General features: G+C 37.9%; 1 protein-coding gene across 15 annotated transcripts in view; it reads left to right on the forward strand.

The window, feature by feature from the left end:
- The window catches only part of PAM (peptidylglycine alpha-amidating monooxygenase), a 273,946-nt gene that overhangs the window by 207,537 nt on the left and 51,333 nt on the right, over nucleotides 1–15,076 (forward strand). For all 15 annotated transcript variants that reach the window (XM_055312764.1, XM_055312766.1, XM_055312762.1 and 12 more), the window contains 7 exons: nucleotides 770–818; nucleotides 2,139–2,206; nucleotides 3,621–3,701; nucleotides 3,991–4,067; nucleotides 4,411–4,514; nucleotides 11,392–11,576; nucleotides 12,691–12,759. In XM_055312764.1, the coding sequence (XP_055168739.1) occupies nucleotides 770–818; nucleotides 2,139–2,206; nucleotides 3,621–3,701; nucleotides 3,991–4,067; nucleotides 4,411–4,514; nucleotides 11,392–11,576; nucleotides 12,691–12,759 (633 nt within the window). The remainder of the gene's footprint in view (nucleotides 1–769; nucleotides 819–2,138; nucleotides 2,207–3,620; nucleotides 3,702–3,990; nucleotides 4,068–4,410; nucleotides 4,515–11,391; nucleotides 11,577–12,690; nucleotides 12,760–15,076) is intronic.

A 15,076-nucleotide genomic window follows, 5' to 3' on the forward strand; every position in this document is an offset into this window, starting at 1 on the left:
CACAGAAATGGAAGGAATGAGTAAGCATGAGTTACTGTTCATGATCTCTGTGGTCACAGGTCAGCAGGTTCGACAGAGATAAAAATTTGGAGGGGTAATTAAAATTTTTACCTTCTTTCTACTTGGGGAAGGTTAAAGGGAGAGGATTTGTAAGAGGTCTCTGAAGTGTCCTTGGCAAAAATAAAGAGATACTCACAGGCTTTCTGTTGAATTTGGGGTGAAAATTAGCATCAGGTTTCTATTTAGAAGGTGGGAATGGGCAAGGTTCAGAAACCAAACAAGGTGATCCCTGGACATACATCAAAGACATTTCAGACTCTAAACATGGTCATGTCTTGAAAGCTCAAACTATGGACGACTTCTGTTTTTGAAAAGTAGAGAAGCTAGTTGTTTGGAGCCAGCATGAAACAAACCATTCAGTTACTCGCCTTTTCTGGATCTTTCAACCATGCAGATCATTCATAGGGAGTAGCAACAGCTTTCTTCTGTGAGCTCTGACCGGTAGCACTTAGTATGGCTGCAGGAAGGCAGATGACTAGTCAGTTTGATGAGTCCAGAAAAAAACCACATACTGCTTGAAGTGATGGTTGTTGTTGCTGTCATGATGCATTGGAGATTCAGTATGTTCGTGAATATGAAAGTACTATGAAACATAGTTTTGGTTTTTTTTTTTAAATACTGAATTTAAATAATCATTTAAAATTTAGTAGTCTGAAATCTGCTTTTCACATTTTCATATTTAAGATGTGTATTTTGTCTGTGTTTTCAGATAATCACAAAGACTGTTCCGGTGTGTCCTTACACCTCACACGCCTGCCGTAAGTACTTCCAGTTACCAAAGCTAAGTGACAACTTGAAGATCTTTGAGAACTTATAAGTGGGAAATCCACCCTATTTATTGTCTATTGCTGTGTAACAAATACCCTAAACTTAGTGGCTTAAAACAACAAATACTCTGAGCACAAGCATTAGCTAGAGGCTGTGGCTGGCGGTCTCACACAAAGGCTGCAATCAAAGGCTCAGCCAGGGTTGCAGCCGTCTCTCTGGGGGCTCCACTGGTGTGGAGCCACTTCCAGGATCATTCACACAGCTATTGACAAGGTTCAGTTGACTCCTTGTTGGCCATTGGCTGGAGGACTCCATCATTCCGTGCCCTGTGGACTCTCCAGGGCAGCGCACAATATGGCATCTGGTTCCCATCACAGCCAGCAAGAGGAAGCAAGAGAGGGCATGCAAGATGGAAACCGCAGCCTTGTTGTCACCTGATGCCAGAAGTTTGTGGAAAATGTGGAAATCTGATAAAGAAAAGAGTTGCCACAAATCTTCATATTCTGACTCCTATGGAAAAAAAGTCAAATTGCTTTTGCCTTAATCTATGTGTTGGAAATAACCATCCCTAAGTCCAGGTACCATGCCCAAGAGAAGAGGAGTAGACAGGGGCACGGATGTCAGAGCTAGAGAATCACTGAGAGCTTTATTAGCCAGAATTCTGCAGAGAAACTGAACCAGTAGAATGAACACACACACACACAGACACACACACACACACGAACACACATACGTACAGAGAGAGAGAATTACTTCATGAAGTTGGCTTACACAACTGTGGGGGCTGACAAGTCTTTGATCTGCAAGGCAGGCTGGAAATTGTGGCAGGAGTCAGTGTGGAGTCTTGAGTCCAACACAGGCTGCAGGCCTAATTCCCGCCTCTTCCTGGGACCTCAGCCTTCTCCCTTACGAGAGCCACCCACATGGTGAGTGGTAGTCCGCTTTACTCGAAGTCAGTAATTTAAATGTTGGTCAGATCTAAAAAATACCTTCACAGCAATATCTAGGCCAGTGTTTGACCAAACAGCTCGGCTCTATCACCTAAACACGTTGACATGTAGGATTAGCCATCACAGGAGCCATTCAGAGACTGCCGTCCACATGCACCATGCCATAAAAATGTCTTTTTTAGCTATTTTGCCCAAGAAAATGTTATTTTAAGAAAAAAAATCTATTCTAGCTCTTTTTCCTTATTTTCATTTTCACATGAATCATAGTTTATAGACCAATGTATTGAAGTATATCTTATTTTTCTAAGGCTGTAGTTTTGATGTTCAAATAGTTGATATAAATGTTACTGTTTTGTGCAGACAGCCTTTAATTGCTGGCATGTACCTTATGATGTCTGTTGACACTGTTATTCCACCGGGAGAGAAAGGTAATTATCTTTTAATATTTAACCATTATCTCATTACTTAACCTATAGGAATGGATTTACAGTATATTTTTTTAAAAATTTTGAAATGACCTCTATACCTGAAAACCAAACCAATTCTTTATTATCCTTAGATTTTAAATAGATTTTTCTATTATTCCAGGCCAGTAGTTTATTATCCATTCTTTTAATGGGATGCTAATAATTGAGGCCCATGTGTAGGTAGTAGGTTATGTAAATGAAAGAATAAAATCTTGAGTATTTTATAAACTAGTCACCCACCCTTTATTTTTTTTTAATAAATTAATTTTTATTGGTGTTTAATTTACCAACATACAGAATAACACCCAGTGCTCATCCCGTCAAGTGTCCCCCTCCGTGCCCGTCACCCATTCACCCCCACCCCCCGCCTTCCTCCCCTTCCACCACCCCTAGTTCATTTCCCAGAGTTAGAAGTCTTTATGTTCTGTGTCCCTTTCTGATATCTCCCACACATTTCTTCTCCCTTCCCTTATATTCCCCTTCACTATTATTCATATTCCCCAAATGAGTGAGAACATACACTGTTTGTCCTTCTCCGATTGACTTACTTCACTCAGCATAATACCCTCCAGTTCCATCCACGTTGAAGCAAATGGTCACCCACCCTTTAGATGTGAAAGACAGACCTGGTAACATACTGCAGAGACTATCCGGTTCAAAAATCAAGAGATCAGAAAATCCAAGACCAACTCAGTCATGAACTTAGATAGACTGAGCTTGAAAAATGAAGCTATTTGTAAAATGAAGATGATAATAGCTGATTCATCTAAACTTACAAAAAGCTATTGTAATAAGTATGATATTATTTACCAGTCTGTATGTTCAGCTGATGAAAACGCTGAGTTAAATATTACCCGTTTGTTTTTACTGGGAATCTTGTAAAGTTAGTGACAAGTAGGGTCTCATTGTTCCTGTTCACTTATTATCAAAGACATTATTTACCGAAGAGCTATAATGTTTTAGACTGAAAGGAAAGAGAAGTATATGCAGTGGTTCCTTCTCAACAGGAGTCCTCAATGGAGTTATCTGAGGTGTTTGCAAGCAATTGTTAAGCCTTTTCAACTGCATAAATTTCATGATAAAAGTAGTAAATTAGGCCTACATTTCCACTGACAAGAGTATCTTGTTTTGGCCCTAGTCATTTTGTTTATGAAAGAAATTAGATGGGAGGGCAGGAGGTTGTTAACTCATCTTCGTAAATTGGCTGGCACATAATAAGCGCTTAATGCCTGCTGAATACCTGAGTGCATGTTTACCTTATAGGGAAACCCCCACGCCTAGCATCTTGTGCATAAACTATTACATACTTTTAGGCAAGAATAATGTTATTTTCCAGTTGGATAGTGACCTTTTCTCCATGTTTTATTTCTAACAGTGGTGAATTCCGACATTTCATGCCATTACAAAAAGTATCCAATGCATGTCTTTGCTTATAGAGTTCACACTCACCATTTAGGTAAGAACTTCAAACTACAGCTTAAATCATAAATATTTACCTTTGTGCTTGCTAATGCTATAAATGTAAAATGTGAATTATATTTGACCCTAAATCTGTTTCAATGGAAGATTTTGCATCATACCTTGAAATTCTGTATTTTTTTTATCATATTGTTTTCATTAAAATACCTAGCACTTGGGGTTCTGACAATACTCAAATTTTATTTTGGGAAAAAAAAAGCAAATAATGCCTTTTATTTTTCTAATACTTTATGACATTATATGATTATAATTTATGTTCATTCCAGGTAAGGTAGTAAGTGGATACAGGGTAAGAAATGGACAGTGGGCATTGATTGGACGCCAGAGCCCCCAGCTGCCACAGGTGTGTAGAAACTGGTTTAATTTTGAGACAAAAAATATTAATCAGCAGATAGAAATCTTAGAAATTTTCATAGAATCCTTGTGAATCTCTCTAGAATCCTAGCATCTCTAAATCTACCTCTGTCATCTAACTGTGTGTAACCACCTTTTTTTTTTTTTTTTTTTTACCACTTCTAACTTGATGGTCTCTCTTAACATTTCTAAATATGGTGGTAAATTGTGTATCTGTATAGGTAGTGTCCTTATTTCTACCCAGAGAGGGCCAAGCCTCGCATTATTAAAGCATATGGTTCTGGGTTTTTGTTGGTGATTTTAATGAATCATTGTGTTTATCTTCTTGGCAGGCTTTCTACCCTGTGGAACACCCAGTCGATGTTAGTTTTGGAGACATACTGGCAGCAAGGTGTGTGTTCACTGGTGAAGGAAGGACAGAAGCCACGCACATTGGGTATGGTTTTATAAATTCCACTATTGAAAAATATTTTATTGGGGCAAGGCATGATTAAAGGTGACAGTTATCTTTATGAATGAACTGTACTTTTTTTTTTACCATCATGAGCAATTATAATAAACTGTATATCACATTTTCCCACTTTAGAACTGAATTATTATTATTATAAACTCTGAAACATGTGTTTATTTTTTTTTATGCTTCCTTTCCTCCTGTTTATTCAAAACCTTCCATATCACACTTGAATATATTGTAGATCCCACAAGAGCGTATATTACTTCCTCAGGCTCATTTAATAAAGAAAAATATAATTGATTATGAATTCTTTTTTCGAATGTCCTTTTCCCCTAGTTCAAATTTAGGCAGATATTTAATCCACATTTAATGGTGTCCATTAATTACTCAGAACTGTGATTTTTTTTTTTCTGCCTGTTAAAACGTCCATGTATTCATTGTTTTCCAGTTGTCTGGTCTACCAAATGAGAATGATAATATTCAGCACTTTTCCAAAACAGAACACTGGACATTAAGTAATTTTTAAAATACTGAGCCTCCTTTAAATAAGCGTATTTTATAACACTAAGTAAAATTTTCAAAGTACTCTGAACTCTCAGTAAAGATTTGCCTAAATTAAAAAGGTTTGCCTAATTCTGACATTATCTGAAAGATAAAGTCTCTTATCATGTGTTTTTATTTATTTATTTATTTTTTCTCAAAAGAGAACAAGAAGCCTTCTTTCCATGTTAAACTAGGTTATAAAATATTTACTGATGCGACCTGGAAGCTGGAGTCCTAAACCATTTATCTTTGATCAAAGAGAAGTTACAGAAAGTTGGCATCTGAAAATAGGCATTAGATTATAAGGATGATCTTAGGATGACAACACTAGCTGTTGGTTGTCAGGGAAAAGGGAAAAGATGCTAAAGCAAGTAAAAGAGAAAAAAAGGCATTTGAGACAGCAGAATAGGATTTTTTTTATGTCACTCTAAAGGGTTTTTATATTAATAAACATCAATTTTAAGTCTAAAGATAGAATAAACAAAAAATTATCAAGTTCTATTAAACAAGGAGCTTCTAAGAGTTTTGCCTTTGGATAAAGTTTGTCAGTGAGGGAAGAGACTTGAGGAAAACAATAAAATTATAGAGTTACATGAATGGTAACTGTAAGGAAAAGCTTGACAAGATAGGACAAGATATACAAAATTAGCTTTGAAGGAGTCAGACATTCACTTCTTACTATTCACTTATTAGTAGTATTATTATAATTATTATTACAATTTTAAACATTTTATTTTAAAGTGCTCTCTGAAAAAAATAAAATAAAATAAAGTGCTCTCTGCACCCAACATCAGGCTCACACTCACAACCCTGAGGTCGAGTGGCATGCTTCACTGATTGAGCCAGCAACATGCCCCCTTACCAGCCTTTAAATACATGAGTCACAGGGTATTGATTAGCTGTTTTCCATTCTATGTTAGTGTAGACCCTCCTAAACTTTCCTTAAGTGCATTGGCTATTTTTTTATATATAAATTTATTTTTAATTGATGTTCAATTTGCCAACATATAGAATAACCCCCAGTCCGCATCCCATCAAGTGCCCCCCCCAGTGCCCGTCACCCAGTCACCCCCACCCCCCGCCCATCTCCCCTTCCACCCCCCCCCAGTTCGTTTCCCAGAGTTAGGAGTCTCTCATGTTCTGTCTCCCTTTCTGATAAGTGCATTGGTTATTTTATTAATCTTTGAAATAGGTAAACAAAGTAGGGGAAAAAATCCTACTATTAGTGTACAAGTTCAAGTGTGGAATAAGTTGAATTTTTTTGCTTAAAAGTCTCCTAACAATTTGGAAGGGCTTGTAACTCGACTGAGTTGTATCCTTTGAGTATCCTCTGTGAAGCAGTATCAAACATAGAAATTAGTGACTTTTTAGAATTCTGCGATGAGAGGCCAAAATAATCTCTGGAAGCCTCTTTCAGTTTCAGGAAGTCCAGAATAATTCAGTCTTTTAAAAAATGTGCATTTTGCTTTAAAATAACCTTAAAACGACTGTACCAGTCCCTCTCTATAAATCTCATGTGAGCTACAGGGAATGTCATTTTGAAATACGAATGAAACAGAAAGAAATCACGGGAAGTTATTGAACGAGTCCATTTCTGAATATTTAATTTCTACCACAGTTGCATTTTTCCCCCCAGTGGAATGATCAACTAATAAGACAGGTTTAAGTAAAATTTAAATATGAATAAGAATTGTCACACTAAGGAACAGTATTCCTGTAGCACTTCAAATGCCTTTTAGTTCTAGAAAGTTATAGCATCAATGCATCTGTTTTATAAAATCAAAGATACCACTTCCATGGGGAACTATAGAATTACAGTGCAGAAGGTAACCAGTAAAAAAAAAGAAAACTAGCATTTTAGGAGTCTGTTAAATGATACTCTGCAGATCGCCTCTCCTTTTTCACCCCTCCTGCTTAACCCCCAAGCCGCATACGGGAATGTGTACCCCACCCCCACCACCCCCACCACCCCCCCACCTTTTACCCCCACCCCCTTGGACACAGGTTGGAGCCCTGAGCATGCAAACTGCTCAGTTTCAAAGCCCCTTGTGCACAGGGCCTGGGGGGCCAGCAGGGGCCCCTCCGGGCCCTAGAAGAACTGCCACCGTCAGCTTTCTTACTCAGCGGCCACCTGGAAACGAGGTTTTCCAGGAAACTTCTATCTGAGGCCTGCCAAGCACATTTTCAGCCGAGTAATCCTTCCACTAGTCCGACCTTAACTCTGCATTGAGCTAAAAATCTTAGGCCTGGAGAAAAATCTTGCTTGATTGGGACAATCATAGTTAACTAAGAAAAAGCGCTTTTAAACACAGGGACTGGTTTTTTCATAGCAGGGCCGCATGGCAAAGCACAACCATCAAAGGATGGGTGGATTTAAGACCAGACACGGTAATAGAGTCACTTAACGGAAATATTGTTTATCTGGATATATTAACTTTCTTCTTAAGTAGTAAATGTATAATATGTTTTAGACAAAAGTTGCACCAGTGTTTGTACTGACAACGTAGTACTAATTAATCGGTGTAGAAGCAGTGTTTTGTGCCTGCCTGGCTGCAGTATATGTTTAATATTCTGTATGGCACCTCTCGAAATTCATTCCAAACATTTAGTTAAGTTTAAACAAACAAAAAAAGAATTTTATTAAGTCAGCCAATTAAGCTAATTAAGTCAGCTAATTTGCTAAAGCCTTAATTTAATTCAATTGGTAGATAATATTTACCTATTTGGTCAGTTTTGTTAGTCATATTTTTACTTTTGGAAAAAGTAGAAGTACAGTTATATCATGTACATATGAGAATGTTTAATGAATATTCAGATACCAAACATACCACTGTAGTCAACATTTCAAAGTATATTATAAACAAAGATAAAGTTCTATGGCCAAAAACCCCTTAGTGTATATATTAAAGCACCAGGGGAAAAAAAATGAAAAAAAATGAAAAAAAAAAAAAAGCACTATGAAACCTTTTTTTTTTTTTTTTTTTAATTCATGAGAGACACAGAGACAGACAGAGACACAGGCAGAGGGAGAAGCAGGCTCCATGCAGGGATCCTGACTTGGCACTGGATCCCAGGACCCCAGGATCACGACTTGAGCTGAAGGCAAACACTCAACCACTGAGCCACTCCGGGGCCCTGCACCATGAAACCTCTTAAGAAACAATTCAAAATTTTGAAAAATAAGTACTTTAAAGTGTTCAAATTGCATTCCAAAATTAGTATCTCCTGTCACTGTTTTTGTTTTTTTGTTTTGTTTTGTTTTTTGTTTTTTTTTTTTAAGCCTAGCATCTGTCGGGTGCAAGGGGCCAATGGGTGAAGGGATCAACAGAGTGGAGACAGTATCTGTCTGAAACATAGTCATCATGTAACAAGATTTGGGTTTTTTAAATGGTACATTTCAAAATATTTGGTGCTCTTGTAAACCTCGATTACATTTCTTTATAAAATGAAATAATACATTTTGCTAAAACCCTCAGAGAACACGGATACATGAGAAACAGGTAGACAGATAAAAAGATATAAATAAATATTTTTCTGGCATGCCATAGACTGAGTTCATAAAGTCGACCTGACTCAGCAGTATGATATATTAGGGTGTAACAGGTTATGCCATAACAGGTTGTGAACATTTATTAAGATAGATTATTCCTTCTTCCTTCCTTCAACAAATATTTGTTGGGGGCTTACCTAGTTTCGGGCTCATCACAGCTTGTCACTTTTAGAGCTAACTGATATAAAAAAAGCAGTTATCACATAAGCACTTTATTTTGCATGAAGATGGAAGAAATGCACCGCTGTAATTTTGGACTATAAGTGATGCCAGCAAGCATCATTTAGGGAATCACGCCGGCGGTAGGAAACGCTGAGAGGTCCATTCAGTGGGGCCAGGGCCCACGTGTGAATGCAGCCTCGCTCAATATTTTCTCCTATTAATAATCATTAGATTGACAGCGATGAACTGCATGTGTTGGCCTCCTGGAAAATAAGGGTGGATGTGTCAAAATTCTCCCTTAGGAATACAGAGGGCAGTTTGATTTAAAGTCAGCTTTTTTTTTTTTTTTTTGAGTGAAAGATGGATGTGGAATAAAATCAGCAAACTGGCTCGCTGCTATGAAAGGAGGTTGGAGTCCTGACACATTTCGGATGTGATAGGAACTCAGCGTTAGCTTCACCACAAGTTCAGTTATAAATGGAAAGGCGTGAAGTCTGGCTCTTGTCTTTTCCTTTAGCTCATCGGTGAATTTTTCTTTGTGATCAATTCTGAGATTATTTGATCAGCTCAATTTTGTATCATAGAATCAGTACCTTAAATAAACTGTACTGGAGAGCTGATCACTCTCTCTCACAGAGTCCTGTGTCTAGAGATGAACATGGGCGAGGATGTTCCCAAATAGGTAAAATGGGGAAGGACCTGTGTACAGATTGGCTGCAAGTTTCCCTTATCACTCTCTGAATTGACTGATTTTTTCTTTTTTAACTGTCACTAATGGGAGAAGCTTGCATGATTATTTTGCTTTCCCTCTCTGTACGATGATCCCAGGTCTCTAAGCTAGAGCCACATCTTAAATTCCTTTTTCCTCATCTCAGTCGCTTGATCGACATGTTTTTCTTCATTTTGAACAGGGGGAGGGTGGACCATGTAGTGAGAGCCTCTGGCCTGTGACTCCAGCACCAGCCATTTCTTTCATAGCACACAGTTTTCTTTTTTTTTTTTTTAAGATTTTATTTATTTATTCATGAGATACATAGAGAGAGGGAGAGAGAGGCAGAGACACAGGCAGAGGGAGAAGCAGGCTCCATGCAGGGAGCCCGACGTGGGACTCGATCCCGGGTCTCCAGGGTCATGCCCTGGGCCGAAGGCAGGTGCTAAACCGCCCAGCCAGCCCCCCGGGGATCCCAAGCACACAGTTTTCTGACCGACTCCAGTGATGTTAAAATGCAGTTCCTAGAGTGGTGTTTTGACACATGAAAACGCATGTAGTGAACAGGTGTTTGTTTGGGATTGCACCTCACTCTCTGCTCACACTTCACCGGAGAGGCAATTACCCTGATGGGGACCAGCTTCAGAGAGCGAGAAGCCAAATGACTTTTAAAGCATGAGCAGAGCCCCCCAAGGCAGGGCTTCATTCCCAAGGTCTCTCAGGGGCTCTACATTTTCAGAGCTTACGGAAACCACATCCCTGTTTGGAAAATATGTTTTCTTTTTTTTTCCTTCTCCTGCTGACGTCATTACTGTTGCTATGGAGAGGAAGTGAGTGCCACATGACATTGCTGGAAAAATCAACACTGACGTATTTTTGTACAGCAAACAGTCCCCTTCGTAGCTTGTTTTTTATTAGCAGAGGCTTGCTAAAAATTAGCAGAACCACCAGAAAGGAAAACACTCGTTTGCGCAAACTACCTCGGAAATGAAAGCCTTGTGAAGGTGTACCAAAGTAATCCCCTCTAAATGACAGTGAAGAGGATGCAGCACATGACAGAGCAAAGTGTGTGTTAAAAATTATAAGGCAAAACAACAACAACAACAACAACAACAACAACAACAAAACCTATAAGGCATTACCTTGTATGATTTGGAACTTGTATCTTAGAAATGTCCATCCCACTGTCTTAAAATCTATTTTTAACAACTGACTCTGTCAGTTGTGCAGCCCTACCCTAGTGGGGCCCGAGCCTTTAGAAGAGATTAGGATAGAATCATTCTGTATCGTCCTTGAAGCTCTCTCTTGCCTGCTGTAGAAGCCAGGGTGCCAGGTCTTCGTGTCCCAGTGCATCTGACCCTGAAGGTAGAGCCACTTACCAAAAACAAGATCCTAGAGTCTCAGGATTTAAATGGAAAAAGCCATTTTTTTTACAGACTTGTAAATAATAGATGATGTCTCTGTTAAAGTGTTCTGAACATTACCATGATCAAGTAAATAATTAAGATTTCTTTCCGTGAGGAAAGGACTTCGCCCAATCTGCGAGTTTTAGCAAATGGAAGAAGGCCCGAAGCGTAAAAGCATTTAGAAGCGGAAAGAAAGTATCTCGCTGCCACTTAGGTGCCATTTCCATCTCTGGTGTTGGTGATGTCCACAGAGATGTGGGTGCACGTGGGTGCTGCATCATGAAGTGGAAATACGCCTTCAACAATGCGCTTTTGATGCTGAAAACTGGTCGGTCTTAATGAGAGCTATAAGATAAATGCACAGTATTTCCACCTCTGAACCTATTGCTGGCAGATTTACTGGATGTATTTTTCTTGCATGGAGAATGTGTTTTATGTGAGTGGCTGGTTGGTTATATGTCCTTTTTTTTCTTCTTTTTCTGCTTGCAGTGGCACATCTAGCGATGAAATGTGCAACCTATACATTATGTATTACATGGAAGCGAAGCATGCAGTTTCTTTCATGACCTGTACACAGAATGTTGCTCCTGATGTGTTCAGAACCATTCCTCCAGAGGCCAATATTCCAATTCCTGTGAAGCCCGACATGGTTATGATGCACGGGCATCACAAAGGTAAAAGTGGGATTCATTCAAAGTGAAATACGATTGCACGTTTTACATTTTCTTGTGGGTCTCGCTTGACTGTGTGATCAATATTTAAACTCATCCTCCATCTGTCAAACAGTCACGTGTACACATAATCTGATTCCTGCTTTTCCCCTCTTTTATAACCTGTCTACCCTCCTGACACGCCCTCCTCAAAGCAGTTAAAGTGAAGAATCTCACCTGGTGATAAAACCAACTCGTGTGGGGACCAGTTCGATAGATACAGCTCCTTCTTCATTTAATTCATGTTTTCTAGTTTCCCCCATTTGATTCCTTCCATAGCTGGTAATGACTTAACACAATTTATGAATTTTACCGTGTTCTAAAAAGTGCTTCAGTTTGCCAATGAAAATGGTTATCGTCTCCAGCCATACCCTGAATTATCTATTTTAATGGGCTCCTCAAGCAGCGGAGAGTTCTTGATTTATGAGGCATTACTAATCTTGGCCTTTTTGGTCTCATGCTCAGAATTGCTGATGAACTTACTCTTCATCTGCAAAATGATCATACTGATTGTCATTTCATTAGTTTGAAATTGCAAAACCCACGCCCTGTTTTATTGGACTGAAGTATGCTGAGACTTTACTGAGTTTTACAAATCCAGTCTTAAAATGCCAGAGCAGCTTCTTGATGCCTTTCTGTTGGAAATTTTATGAAACAAGTTACATAGCAGTTAGGTCACTTACTAAGATCTTAATATATTTATAGAATGTGCCTTTGTAGAATGTGCCTTAAAGTGTTCTTAAAGTATCCTAAAAATGTCACTAAAACACACTATAAATGTATTTTTAAAAATACAAGCAGTTTTATTAATGCATTTTAAAAAATTCTGTATCATGTGTATATATTATTGAGAGGTTAGGTGATCTAGTTCTTGAGTCAGAAGTCCGATAATTGGTGGTTATGCTGGAGTCTTTTTGTAAATTAGAACATTTCTGCCACATGAATTCTTAATACTGTTGTTTTTATGAAACATGAGAGCCTAAAAATATTTTTATGTTGATGGTATATTTTCAGCCAACTATTTAACGTATATGATATATCCCACAAATTTATGCTCAACTTTCTTGATCCTTTACAGAAACAGAAAACAAAGAGAAGACTTCTTTACTACAGCAGCCAAAAGGAGAAGAAGAAATGTTAGAACAGGGTATGTACGTATAGCTTTTTAACTAGACCTGAAAACGTTTTCCTGTTCTAATTAGGCAACCAAATTTTAAAGTTACTGAGACATTTTGGATCTTTATCAGCCTCCATCCCTGTGTATTGCTGTTTTTATATAATGCATACTTCATGAGAAAATGGTGGGTTGTTGTGCTTTAGCTTTGAAAGTAAAATTCCTTGATGTAATTTAGACCCATTAGGTTTTTCTGTCTTTGTTTTAGTTTTTTTAACATGGTGACTTTCCGGCATAGTGCAAATATAATCATTGGAAACAGTCGGTGGGCTGCTTTTGAAATCTAAAGGACTTTACCATTTAAAATCTTGTGTACTTTGGGTGGTGTGTTCATTGACTGTATTTGAAAGAAATTAAGACTTACCCTTCATCTTGCCTCTCTTGCGCCATGCTTCTCTGCCTTCAGTGAAGTAGAAGGGATTATCAACTTGGTCATTTGTAGTTTTGTATTAAGTTGCCATCTGATGAGTTAAGAAAGCACCATTCTTCCTCTGATCTGTTTCTTTGAAGTAGTAATACTTGATCCTTGTATGTCAGGTACTGCATGTATTGGCACTGAAAAATTATTCTTCTCAATCTTGCTTTCTTCCCAGTTATCTCAAAGATGATACTTTGTGTTAGGTCTTGGAGTATGTTATCTCACCAAGTCATTTTTTGGCCTAGATAGGATATATTTTAAAACATTAGTTTAATGTTAATGCAAACACACTTATTAGGACAACATGAACTATACAGGAAATAGATGGGATTTTTCTGTTGGCAACAGATAGAAATTTCTCCCCTGGGATATTGTAAACTACTCTTGGAATTCTTCAAAATGTATTCTATTAGGTCTAGGTCAAAGATAACACTCTTACATTAAGAGCATTGGCAAAATTAAAGAATCCAGACCTTTTAAAGGAAGACATGCTCTCTGAAAGGGGATTAGTGAAAACTATAATATAAAAAAAATTTAAATTATACAAAGTTCCATAACATTTCATTCTAACAAAGTGGCCTCTGGAAAAAAAAATAACAACATTAACTCAGAGTTAATGTTTCTACTTTTCTGTTAAGTCAAAAAAAGGGAGATGATTTTATATTAAATCATTTATATACTAAATGGTTCAATCTAAACTACTGAGTATGATTTAAAACAGCTAAATGAATCCATCTGTAAGGAAGTCAGTAATGATAGACTACATATAGCAGTATTAACAGTGTTTGCTATACCTGTACTGAAATTTGATCGGACTTAAAATGAATTATTTTGATATTGAATGCACTGTTTGAAATATATGTCTTTGACATAATTTGAGTCGTCTTAGAATACATTTTGAAATACTAACGTGTGATAAAGGGTAGAATGAGACCACCATTTAGTAGATGCATCTTATAAAATGGTAAGCTCCCCTGGAAACTGAGGCTGAACTGTTTTCATTTTCAAGTTATTTGAGTTGATCAAGGGAGACATCAAAGCTTCTGAAACATTAGAAACATTAGAAACCCAGAGGTTTCATTAGCGGAAGAACCTTAATTATTAGGTTTAATCTGTTCTTCCCAAATAAGATTTAGGAGGTGTCACACATACCTAAAAAACAAATCCTTTTAAACACTTTAACATTTTGCCAATTCATTCGCCCTTTCATGTTTGATAGTATCTGTGTGTGTGTGTGTGTGTGTGTGTGTGTGTGTGTGTGTGTGTGTCTTTGGGGACCACCAGCCTAGAATTTTAGAGAAGAGAGAAATATAACAAATGCATACTTCTATACATAGTCTATTTGATTCGCCAATGAGATCGATCTATCTCCTTGCAGTACACAGAGCACATCTACTCATTACTGAGAGAGTATCCCATCCTTCTCAGAGATATTTGTTTGCACAAAATATGTATTTGTATTAATTCCCTGGGTAGATAAATTGGCCAGGTTGCTAAGAAGAGGGCTCTAATTATTCAAATAAATCATGCCACATCTGCTGATTTTTAAGGAAGCCCCCCAACTCAACCTTTTGCCTTATTTTGGTATTCTGGCCAAAACAACTTATGTTCAGGTACTCCTCCAGCTTGTATTGATTCTTTTAATATTTTAAATCCCCAATAAATAAAAGCTGTGAATCATTTTGGTTGTGCTAGCCACAGGTTAACAGACTGTATCTATGTTGGTCACACAAAGGACTTCAACCCCCCCCCCCTGGAAATAGAACAGTTGTGGTGCAGGAAGGAAAAGACCCCAAACGTCAGAGGACATGTACTCAAAGGCAAGTTCTGTAACCATCAGTGGCTAAATAATAGAGATAGTTCTTCCTGGAT

This window comes from Nyctereutes procyonoides, unplaced genomic scaffold (assembly GCF_905146905.1).
Source record: "Nyctereutes procyonoides isolate TBG_1078 unplaced genomic scaffold, NYPRO_anot_genome, whole genome shotgun sequence".
In the NCBI taxonomy this organism is placed as follows: domain Eukaryota; kingdom Metazoa; phylum Chordata; class Mammalia; order Carnivora; family Canidae; genus Nyctereutes; species Nyctereutes procyonoides.